The sequence below is a fragment of the Diorhabda carinulata genome, chromosome 12 (assembly GCF_026250575.1).
Source record: "Diorhabda carinulata isolate Delta chromosome 12, icDioCari1.1, whole genome shotgun sequence".
NCBI lineage: Eukaryota > Metazoa > Arthropoda > Insecta > Coleoptera > Chrysomelidae > Diorhabda > Diorhabda carinulata.
In genome coordinates this window covers 6,141,516-6,153,745 of record NC_079471.1, presented here as the reverse complement: position 1 = coordinate 6,153,745, position 12,230 = coordinate 6,141,516, and the positions used below count along the sequence as shown (strand labels likewise).

General features: G+C 33.1%; 1 protein-coding gene across 1 annotated transcript; it reads left to right on the top strand.

Annotated features, from left to right (window-relative positions):
- Positions 1 to 2,088: 2,088 nt before the first annotated feature.
- Positions 2,089 to 11,948, top strand: LOC130899917 (meiosis-specific with OB domain-containing protein). Its single transcript, XM_057810101.1, has 7 exons — positions 2,089 to 2,623; positions 4,335 to 4,562; positions 6,139 to 6,298; positions 8,078 to 8,298; positions 8,354 to 8,504; positions 11,413 to 11,599; positions 11,714 to 11,948. The coding sequence occupies exons 1-7, from the start codon at positions 2,359 to 2,361 to the stop codon at positions 11,894 to 11,896; spliced, it is 1,395 nt and encodes a 464-aa protein (XP_057666084.1). The 5' UTR covers positions 2,089 to 2,358; the 3' UTR covers positions 11,897 to 11,948.
- The last annotated feature ends 282 nt before the right edge of the window (positions 11,949 to 12,230 follow it).

Below are 12,230 nucleotides of genomic sequence, written 5' to 3'. Positions count from 1 at the left end.
TAGAGATGTTTCAGAAAATGTCAATTTTACATATGACTGTTTGTAAAACTTCGTTTGTAATGGAGGAGTGTGGAGCTACTTTTGTTTTAGGATATGTTACTTGAAGTTGCGATAAACATAAGCTCTCTTTTCTGTGGACCGAAGCAATCAACATTAGTTATCACTTATGGCTTCCGTTTTTAATTAAAAGCCTAACTCAGTTGGAATTTTTAGATATATACATCTTAAGAACAAAACGATGACGAACGATAAAAATAATATTCTTTTTTCGGTTACTTATTTTTATCCATTGCAACAGCAACTTGGAGCATATTTATTTTGTCATGTCCAGCTACAACTAGAAACTTTCCATGGAAAAATTTGCAAAGGACCAAAGATTTGTGGTAGAAAATTATGGACAAGATTATATTTGTTGCCTAGGCTTGGTTGACTTGTACAAAAATTATTGTTTTTCCTCGTAAAGAAGTCGCTCATTACAGATAGCGAAATGTAGTAAAACCAAATTCATAGAAGCGACAACTTGCTTCGAAGCATAGGCTTCGGAATCGTGCAATCATTTGACGTAAAAAACATGAAAGAACAAAATCAAATCACTACAACGAAAAGAATTCTAGTATGTTAGATGAAAAATCTGTTACAAAAAAAACGTTAACGATACAAACCAAAACTAAAGAACTATGGAAATATAAACGTTCGTTATTTTCCATCGTATTGTCCATAGATACCGAATTACAAACAAAAATATCACAGTAAACAAAAAGCAGTACAAACGTCAAAAAGGTGTTTTTCTTTCAAAATATGTTTGATTTTCCAATCATTTAAAAAAATCCAACCAAAACATGAAGATATATTATTTGCATCTTTTTGGATTGAATGGTAGTCAAGTGGCTTACAAAATATTTTAAAGTCACAGTCTAGTTTACTTGCATTAAAAATTATCACTGGGCTATAGTAAGAAAATTTGTACCTCAGCAGCTTTAGTCAATTCAAATTGCTGAGATAATTTTTTGTATCTTCTATTCCCTACAGATGGTCAGAAAAGCGTAAAAAGTCGTTTTTATATGTCAATATCTTACTAATACAAGCACTGCATAGTTGTAATTTGATGTCGCCGTCTGCCGTTGGTGATTTTAACATAACGAATTCTAACTTTTCCTGTTGGCCGTTCGTAGCCTTATGTAATACTCGTGTATGGACAGTTCCTATAAGTGGAAAGTGTTCCGAATAAGTGAAACAAATAGTGTATTGTTCTCTCTCTTCTCCGAGCGTTTCAGTTAGTTTTGCGCATCTTTTGCATGCATGAAGCATGCGCAGTGTAAAGTGTCTCGAACGAGAGAGAAAATGAATATTGTCGGCACCGTAACGTAGGGACGTGGAAATAGAAAAGAGCCAATTACATTCGTTTGTTTACTTAGGAGCTTTCTGGCGTAATATCGTGTTTACTCTTTAATCGTTTTTTTTATTATAATTATCAACAGATAATGTTGATTATCCCAATAACTTATATAAGCCAGTTTTTGCAACCAAGTCCTCTTTTTCAAAGAGAAAAAATTCTCCCTTTTTTTAATTGGGAAGAAAAAATACCCTTTATACTATTGTTCATAGTAGGATAGTGGGCGGTCAAGGCCTTCTAATATGCCCGTTGTCCTACTTGAAATCATTCTAAAGATAATAATCACAATTTTTTCCATTAACTATATCTTATTTGCGTCATAGTTCCAATGCTTAATAAATATTTCTATGATCGCCGACATAAATATTTAATGAATACATTTAGTTTGTAAATCATTAAAAATTTATATAAAAATTTCATATACAGGATTCAAATTCAACATATTTTATTTATAGGTTAACTTTATACTTACAGTTTAGTATCTTCTTTATGTAGAATGTTTATTCGTCAAATTCTATCTCAGCTACCACCAATTTAATAAACAATGCCAATTTATTCATTTAATATTAAAATTTAGTTTTTTTAGATTAAACTCATACACCCCTTTATAAATCATCGGTACACCACTGCCACTGCTGCGAATTGTTATAGTTTTTGTTAGTTTATTTAGAAGGCTAATGTCGAACAAACACAACAAACAGTCACTAATAATTAAAATGCAGGAATCGTTACCACCAGAAACTATAATTTAACAACCTAACTGATATATGAACATTATTGAAATGAATAATTGAGTGAAAAAAAATTTTGACATTTCAATTTAACCTACTAGATTAGATAGTACAATATTCTTTTCGAGACATCGCGAATATTTCAAGATGGATTTACGTCGATAAAGTAGGCTTTGCTATTAACGAATTCAAACAAAAGAATGCGTTTTTCCTGTCAGTTTAAGAAAAGAGAAAATGAACGAACATGTAGTTGCTGTTCAAAGAGCTACTTTAAAAGATTTGAATCCATATTTAACAAATATTCTTATTGTTGGGGCAATAATAGGAAAACAAAAACCTCGTAAATTTACGGATGCAAAATTAAATGTTCATGGAGTTCTCAGAGCAGTTTGGAATTTTACTTTGAGAGATTCCGTTAAAGATTACATAAACGTCACTTACTGGGGTTCTGCTGAAGTGATATTTCAAGCAAATGATAAGTTTAATGTTGGAGATGTCGGTAAGTTATTTATTTAAGATTTAAAAAATCATTAATTACACGTTTTTTTTGGAATGCTGAAAATAATATTTGTGATGTCACTTTTTAAATTTTACAATATGATATTTTGACCAGAGTTCTTTCTATAAAAATTACTTTTTCAATAATATAATTTCAAACGTATCAAACTGTTTGCATTGATTTTCAAGAAATTAATAATTAAATTGAGATTCTTTATTTATTTGGTGTTAAGAATATGCTAGTCATAGATAGAGTCTGAAATTTTACATCTCAGATAGATATTTCTACAGATTATCTATTTTTATATTTGATTGTGTTACAAGTATTTTTTATCGAATGCATGCTCTTTCTTTTTTAAATATTGACGTTTGTTCTATGTAAACAAGTTCACAATTATTAGAAAGAATTTACATGATGTTATAGTAAACATATGTGTTTCATATTTCAAGTTTAGAATCTGTTTTGTTTTTTATTTGATCATATTAATTTTTTTCTGTTGATGTTTTCATGTTATTTTATTTTATACACTATTTTTGTAATTAATATCACATGTTTCATCCTTCTAGTCTAAAAGGCGGTTACTTGTTTTCTTCTTTTTTTGGCATGAATGACACACTAAAATAAAATCACTAATTCAATACATCTTTTTTTTTTATAAACTCTATTCTCAACATCGTGCGTAAAGTACGTACTTTAGACACACAAGAAACATACTTTAAGCAGTACTGCGTAAAAAACGTATTATTAAGGCCTCCGTACTGTAGTGGCTACAGTAGTCACATGCGAATTATATATTAGAACTTCGAATTTGGATTTTTAAAAACAAAAATTACAATTACAATATATGTTTATTAAGCAACGTTAGAACAAAGAATGAATTATTAAAAGAAATACAGTTTTTATTATCTTCTGCGTTTCCGCGAAGTCATCACATTTGTTATACGCTGTCAGCTGTTACTTCATATGTAACTTGCGGCAGGTCCCAGGTTCAAGTCGCTCTGATGCCATTTTTTATTTTTCTATCTAAGTAGTAATCATTATTTTCAGGTGGCATTTATACATTTCGAGAATTTTTTGTTAATTTGTTCTAATCTTCTAATGTTCAAAATATTGATAAATATAATATATTTTATAAGGAAAATTACCACTAAACTTTTGTATTTTAATCAAATTTCCGTAAGTAGAAACAATAGTGTATACAATTCGTGTGTGAAGGCATTTATTCGACTCATGTCAAATATTCACATTCGTCGAAAAAAGGCTACTTTACACATTTGTTACATAAATAACTATTTTTTTCGAATATTTCTTTTGGATGATTATTTTTTTTTAGTGACGTTTTTATTTTTCAATAATAAAATCAGTATCTGATACTCGGGAAGCTTTGTCAGTCAAATTAACAATTACTTACTCTTTTGGGAGATAAGATGACAAATTAAAAAATTTTATTAGGAAGTTATTGTTGATTTTTGTAGTAGCATTTTCTTCAATTTCGGTTGCAATTTTTCATTTTAATAGTAAACTTTCCTCCTTTTTTGTCATGTAGATGATTGCAATTGAGCAAAATAATAACATTAATTTACTTCTCAACACATGGTAACAAATCTGTGATAATATAAAAACCTAATGATTGACAACGGTCTTTGAGATTTTTATTGCATCATTTTGAGCGTCAATAAATGAAATCTACTGAACAATATCATATTTTCAGTTGCCTTAATAAACCCTATTATAAAAATAAGGAATTTAGACGATATTAGTGAACAATTTCTGCCTATGGTAACGTCCCCATACAGTTTGACTTTAACAGAAAAATCAACTTTGATTAGACATGAAGCAAATGTTGAATATTTTTCGAGTTTACTTAAATTTCCCACAAAGCCCCTCGCTGGATTCGTTCCTCTAAGAGATATTCATAACAGAGGATCTTCCATACAAGGCGAGTATTTATTTGACTCAAACTAATACAAGATCATAAAAATGACACGTAATATCTTATATAACATCCCTAATTTGAAGGAAATTAATAATCATAGTTTTATTGAATTTATAACTACTTAAAGAAGCGGATCTAGAAATGTCATAAAGTTTTAATATTTCATGTGTACTTAGCCCTAATATTAAAATAAATCGCGAGGGAGATTTAAGCCCTCTTAGCTCCCCCATAAAACCTCTCTTGACTACCTTCTATAAATACTAGAGTATTGTTGCGTCTCCGCCTTGGAGCCGGTCCTGCCTGGATGTTGTGGAATTCGGCGAGGGCGCGCGGCGTCTTTAACATACTTTTCATGAACCGCGGAATCCGTTTGATGTTTGTTTTGTATAAGTTCTTATTATGACGGGCGGTTTGTTTACATTGTTTCTTTTGAATGGTTTCTAGGAGGGTCTGTTTGATTGTTTGTTTTGTTTCTTTGTTTTCTGAAAGTTTTGAGATTCTTTTAGAATATGTATGGGGATTGTGTAGCGCAGTTTAGTTAGTTTATAATAAATAGTCGTAGTGAACAAACCGAAATAGAAAGTAATCGAAGAAATCAAATAAATTATTCAAGTTAGTTGAGTGATAGTGATAAGTGAATTATATAAATTAGTTGAGTGTAGTGTAAGGTATTTAAACAGTTGTCATTAATTAATCCTACGAATAGAAATCGTATAAATAAATAAGAAAAACATTACATTAGTGTTAGGTGTGGGGTATTGTAAATAAATAATGCCCAAGAGACTAAGTGACCTGAAAATAACAGAACTTAAAACCGAACTGGATTATCGCGAGTGGGAAACGTTTGGTACGAAAAGTGAATTAATAGAAAAACTCAAAGCGGCACTGGCAAGTGACTGATTTGATCCAGAAACTATTCAAAGACTAGTACTCCACTTTAATAAATTCAATTTCTGAAATGAAAAACGATATTTCCGCTTATTTTGACGAGAATATTTCGACAATGAAGGGTGCCATCTCGACAATTTTTATGTCAATATTTCGAACATGAAGGACGATATTTCAACTCTGAAGAATGATATTTTTGTCAATAAGTTGACATTACTGACGTGGAAAACAGAATGTCATTTCTAAAATCGGATATCGAAAACAAGATGACGATGATTAATGAGATGATACAATTAGATGTAGAGGATAAAAAGACAACGATTGATGAGAACATCAAGAAGAAAGAAAAGAAAGAAAGATCGCGAATTCGAGAATAGAAGATATTTTAGTAAAAAAAAAACAAAGAAACAAAACAAATAAATAAACAGATCTTCCTAGAAACCATTCAAAATAAACAATGCAAACAAACCGCTCACCATAACAAACGGATTCCGCGGTTTATAAGTATGTCAAAGGCGCCGCGCGCCCTCGCCGAATTCCAGACCTCCACTACATCTAAGCAGGACCGGATCCAGGGCGTTCGCAACAAGATCTTTAAATAAACGGGTAAACAATACTAAGTACTTACTTTGTCCGCACTTAAGTAGTTATAACAAGCATTTGGGATTATTTACTATATATGATTTTATAGGTTATGTTAATATATTGGTGGTAGTTAAAGGTTTATCTGAAATTCGAAATGTTTCATCCAGAAATAATAACGAAACATATACGATTAGAACTGTGGATGTTTTTGATCATACCAGTCCAAGTCTGAAATTGGAAATTTGGGAAAATCATATTATTCAGAGGTTAGTTATATAAAATTTAACATTTTTAGGATTGAAGGAAGTAGAATTTAAAGATAAACATAATGTTTACTATTTAATATACAAACGGTGTCCTGCTTTTGTTAGGCTTTCTCTGCTTCGCAAACAAACGAGCGCCGAGCGTGGTCGAGCGCAGGTGAGTCGACTGTCGGTCGCTCCGGCAGTTGGCAGTCCCGCCCGATAGCAAATATTGTGATCAACTACAAAACCTTAAAAGTTTCATGACAATAACTGTTCGCACAAAAGAAATGTGTAGTCTCTTTTAAATCGATGAATAGTCAAGATTGCTTTTCAGAATTTTTTGTTTGCGATCCCAGGACATAACGCAAACGTTGAAAAAGTTTTTTACTTGATAGATCAGCAATGATCAAAATAACACACTGTAGCTAAAATGTTGGTTGTAGAATTTGATTCAAAACATTCGACCTGTTAGGATTTTTACAACCTCATTTTGAAAGAAACGGAACTTAGTATTCTACCAACCAAAAATTAAATAATTATTTTTATTGTTTAACTTGAAGAGATGGAGTTTACACACAATCCTTAATAATCTAGGGTTTCTCGACCTTTTTACCAAAATGTCCGGCCAAACTGGCTAGTTTGTATCTAGCCTGACCTACAGCTAGACCTATACAGCATATGTTTTGAGTTTGAAGATGCCACGTTGTTTAGTATTTGTTTAACAGCTATCAACAGTGAACGTTTTCAGTGAATATGTAAACGTGGAGAAAATTAGTCGTCGTTATGAGAACACTACTTTTTTTGATTAGGCATTAGTCCAACAAATATAAAAGCTGAATTACAATCTACTCTGGGTGAGCCGGCTCCTTCGTTAGTAATGGTAAAATATTGGGCAGTAGACTTTAAATGAGACCGTACGAAGACCAGCATCGCTGTGGTCGACCAAATGAGGTGACGACACCAGAAACGTTGAAGAATATTCACAAATCGGTAATGAATGATCGTTGACTGAGAGTGTGAGAGTACGAGGACTTGTAGGCATTTCAGGAAGTGCGATACATCGCATATTAACTGAAATTTTGGATATGAGAAAGATAGGTCCGCGTTTGCTCACAATGAAACAAAAACAGCGTCGTGAAGATGTTTTCACAACCATGTATGAAACAATCAAAGACTGAAAATGGAAAACCGGTTCAAAAGAAGGCAAATATACATACATCTGCAGGCAAGGTCATGGCGTCGGTTTTTTGGGATGCTCGTGGGATAATTTTCATTGACTATCTTGAAAAAGGAAAAACTATTTCCGGCGAACTTATTGCAACGTTTGAGCGAAGAAATCAGACAATGCACCAGCTCACACATCCGTTATTACAATGGCCAAAATTAATGAATTAAAGTTTGAATTGCTACCCCATACACCCTATTCGACAGTTTTAGCCCCTTCAGATTATTTCCTGTTCCCAGACTTGAAATGCGCACGATTCGGCTTGTGATTGAGTTCTATGTAAGATGCTGAGTTGAACAGACGTATTATGTTATCTGTAATATTGTCATTTTTATTAACAGGCAATGAAGCCTTTAACTATAAGTGTTTATTTTTTGATTCACGACGTACCTTAACAATTTGCCTAGCCTTCACCCACAATTTAATATATTTAAGTCAATTTTGGCCAAAAATGGTAAAGGGGCGTTTCTGTTTCTCAAATGACTGTCCCTATTGTATTAAGAACAATTTTTTTTAACAAAATGAAGCACGAAACATTTTCCAATACCGATTGTTAACCAGTAAATATTTCAAAGGTCCGAACACTGGATACCGAAACAAACTGTTCTTTTCATTACCGATTTAAAGATCCAATGGTCGAATTTTCAAAGACAGTTCATAGCTAGAATAACAGGTTGTACAATTATTACCGAAAATCCTAATGGTAGAGAAGCTCAAATGCTGCTCAACTATGCCAAAGATGCTCCAATTGAAACTTACGACATAGTAGATCAAATTATTAATTCGTTACCAGATCGTAAGTATGTAGATATAAATATACTGATTTTTATAATGTTAATTTAAAATTTCAGCAAATTTGATACAAAATGTAATGAATGTTAAACAGATTCATGATAAATTAAATGATTTTAATGGAGAAATCAAACACTTTACTGCTGTTTTGTATACGTTCATTTCCAATCTGGATTTAGATGGACTCTCAAAAACGCTTTCAATTAAATGGTCAGTTAATTCTACCTAAATTAATTAACCTAAAATTTTCATAAGTTTTTTGTTTATTTAACATATACAACATTTTAAAATTGTTATTGTATCGTATTCAAAAATAGGCTCCTTTTGATAACAAATAGACCCATTAATCAAAATATTTTGAAAATCTAGTTTCAGAAATGGTCGTGATTTCTCTTTCATATCTTCTATCGACTGAAAATAAGGCCGTATTAGAAGATTAGATTAGCCGATACAGTAAAAGTTCAGTAATCCGTCACTATGATAGTCTAGCCCTCCAGTAATCTGATTTTTTTCGTTTCCTGTCCTAAAGTAGGTGTGGAGGGGATAAAGGTTCAGACTGGTCGCTCAGCACTGATGGAAACACTTTCTACCTGTCAGTAGTCGTACAGTGTAGTCAAGAACATAAAACATCAACACTTTAAAGAAATGAAATTTTGGAAAACTTGATAAAGGTGATCAGTTGACTAACCTTGCAAAGGAATGCGGTGTTGACCTTGCCACGATACATGATATAAGAAACAACAGTGAAGAGATTAAGTCATTTGGTAAAAATATTGATATTGTGGAAATGTGAGAAAAACTGTAGAGTTCCCGCTGGTTGAAGATAATCTCTAAGCTTGGTATAACGAAATCGTTAATGAAAAAGCAAGATTTTCGTACGAGAAAATAGTCGAAAAAATCGACTTCAAAGCCAGCGAAGGATGGCCGAAAAAAATTCGAAAAGCGTTTTGGAATTCGTGTTTAGAGTATGACAGGTGAAAAACTCTGCAGCAGTCGACCCCTACATTGAGAAATATAAAAACGTTATTAAGGAATTAGGCCCAACTCCCGACCAAGTTTACAACGCAAATGAAAGTGGTATGTTTCGGCGGCTTTTGTCAAAAATAAAAACTTCCATCATGCCGAAGCAAGTGCCACTGGTCGAAAACTAGCCAAAGCAATAATGTTTGTCATGTTCTAATGCGATTGGCACACATAAATTAAACCAAGACCAAAAATCCAACGCCTTCCAAAAATGTCAATCTACAGGTTGACTATACAAACCAGAGCAAAGGTTGGATGACTCAGGACGTTTACCGTCGATAACAAATAAAGAAACTGCCTATAGAAGCTCTGCTCATTTTGGATAACTGCCCTGGTCACCCGGATGAAGATGAGCTAAAAAGTTCGGGTATCCGTGTCATGTACTGGCCACCGAATGTCACGCCACTCAACCCATGGACCAGCATGTGAATCAAGTTGTCAAAAAGCACTAGTGTTGTCCAAGGAAGACAGTATAAATCAAGTTGTTGAAAAATACAAACCTTAAGGTTGTAATTTTTCGTCATTCGCAAATACTTTGGAAAACCTACCAGAAAAAGTGATTGTTCATGACGTCGCTTATTGCCCTACATGACGTTGTAGTAGAGCAGTACAAAAGACGAATATACTAAAAGAAAATTGCCAAGAGGAAATAGAAGTTTTGGTTTGAAGAGGAAGAATCTGCTGTTCACTCAGTTTTTTCACCCCCGTAGAATAGACAATCATTACGGCAACCGTTTCAAGACATAACCATTAGAAAAATGTTAAAGATTACTTCAGTTTTTGTTTAAACTCAAACTCTCATTGGAAGTTTTGTATATGTTTATAGTAATCCAGCATATTTGCTATTCTAACACACTGGTGTCGTTCAAATCAACAGCTCTGATAAAATTGGCCAACACTCAAATCCATAGGTAGCAACCGATCACCACCATCAATACCGATCTTGAAACCATTCTGGATTGGGGTGTAAGTAAAATCTGATTGAATTTAATGCAGCAAAGGATTTGGTCCTGTCTAAACATATAATATCACCATCACCGCAAATTCGCTTGTTGAGTGTTGAGGTTGGAAGCAATATATCCCGGCATAGTCACGTGGCCGATTTAGCCCAGGTAGCTTCACAAAAAAATTATGGAGTCTTCTTCAAGACCAAAAAGCTATTTACTCCGCAACAGCTTCTAATCCTCTACAAGGCCCAGATTCGTTCGTCTTTGGAATATTGCTCGAACATTTGAAGCTCGGCTCCCAAGCATATCCTGATAATGCTCGGCTCCCAAGCATATCCTGATAATGCTCGACTCAATACAGAAGACAGCAGTTTGACTTATAGGCGATCCAGAGTTGACCAGAAACTTGGACAGCTTAGAGCATAGAAGAAAGTCCGCCAACCTACCCATACTACTACGACAAATGATCTTCCGAACTGTCCGATATAATCCCGCCCAGAGCAGTTGTTGCGAGACCTGCTCGACAGGCAGACGTGGCTTATGAACACCGAATTTGCTTGCAGACGCCCAAAACTTCAACCTACAAAAGTTCAAGGGTTTACTCCGTTTTCATAGAAATTCTTACAAGGCTTGAGAACTTCTGATATTCCAACTATCGACATATTTCAACTAAACCAATTATGTACCAAAACTTTTCTCTTGGTCTTTTCAATCACATATTGTTTTGTAAATGTTCTGGTAACACAATTGCCTGTTTGAACTAACCAGATTGCCCACTTGATGTTCATTTGTATATTCCGAATGTTTCTCGCTCTTACTAACTCACTTCCAGTTTCACATGGCTTTAATTTATTGTAAATAGCCTTCAAAGTTATTACATTATCACCATAGATAAATTAATAATATTTATTACAGATTGAACACACTGTTTACACTACCACTACACCAACACTCACAATTACACTGTCTGACTGAACAGTTTACCTTCAGCCTCTGAAGACGATAACTTGGTTATTGTAACGCGCGTCATACAGTCTAATTGTGAGTGTTGGTGTAGTGGTACTGTACACAGTGTGTTCAGTATGAATAGCATCAACGGTTCCAGATGTTCCAATTTAATTTATTACAGAAAATATTTATAATTTTAGCGGGAAATGTAAAATGGAAATGAAAAGTTCGAGATGTGTGAATTCTGAATGTCCCACCGTTTTTGAAAATGAAACGGCCGATCCAGAATTTAATTTTGACATTAAATTAACTTTAACGGATCACACAGGTTCGTTAAAAAATTGCAGACTTAGTGGACATCCTGCAGAACAGGCATTAGGGTGTACTGTAAGTATTTATGTAATTAAATCTAGTGTTGAATATATAGACAAAAATACTTCAAGTAAATAAGAAAATCTAAATTTGTTTATACATTTTTCAATAATTTTTTTTTAATTTGAGGCTCGCGAATTTTCTAATATGTCCGACGATGAAAAAGGAATCCTCAAATGGAAATACTTATTGGAACGTTGTGCTGTTTATATAGCAGTTATATTCGTGGGTAGGAAGAGCCCCATAATTTCAATTTTAAAAATAAGTTTGACAAACTCATTAGAAGTAAGCCGAAGACTTGCCGTCTATTAATTGTAATAATTATCTTTTCACAGTTTGTCGTTTCATTAAAAAATTTATGAAAGCGACTGTGTTTTCACTATAATTTATTTACCTACTCGGTTAATAATCTTTTAGCCAACCTATTGGTTTTAATTTCCGCTAAATGTTATAGAACTTTTAAATCCAAATTTAAAATTTCACTAATAGATGATGTTAACAATTTCAAATTTATTAAGTAAATAAAAACGAAAAGGAAAAATTGTCAATCGAATTTACTGCACTTTTCATACATTAATTTTTTTGTTGATCTATTTACGATAAAAATGCGTTGACAGTGTCATGGTTAGGCCGTCGTCTTGCAGCC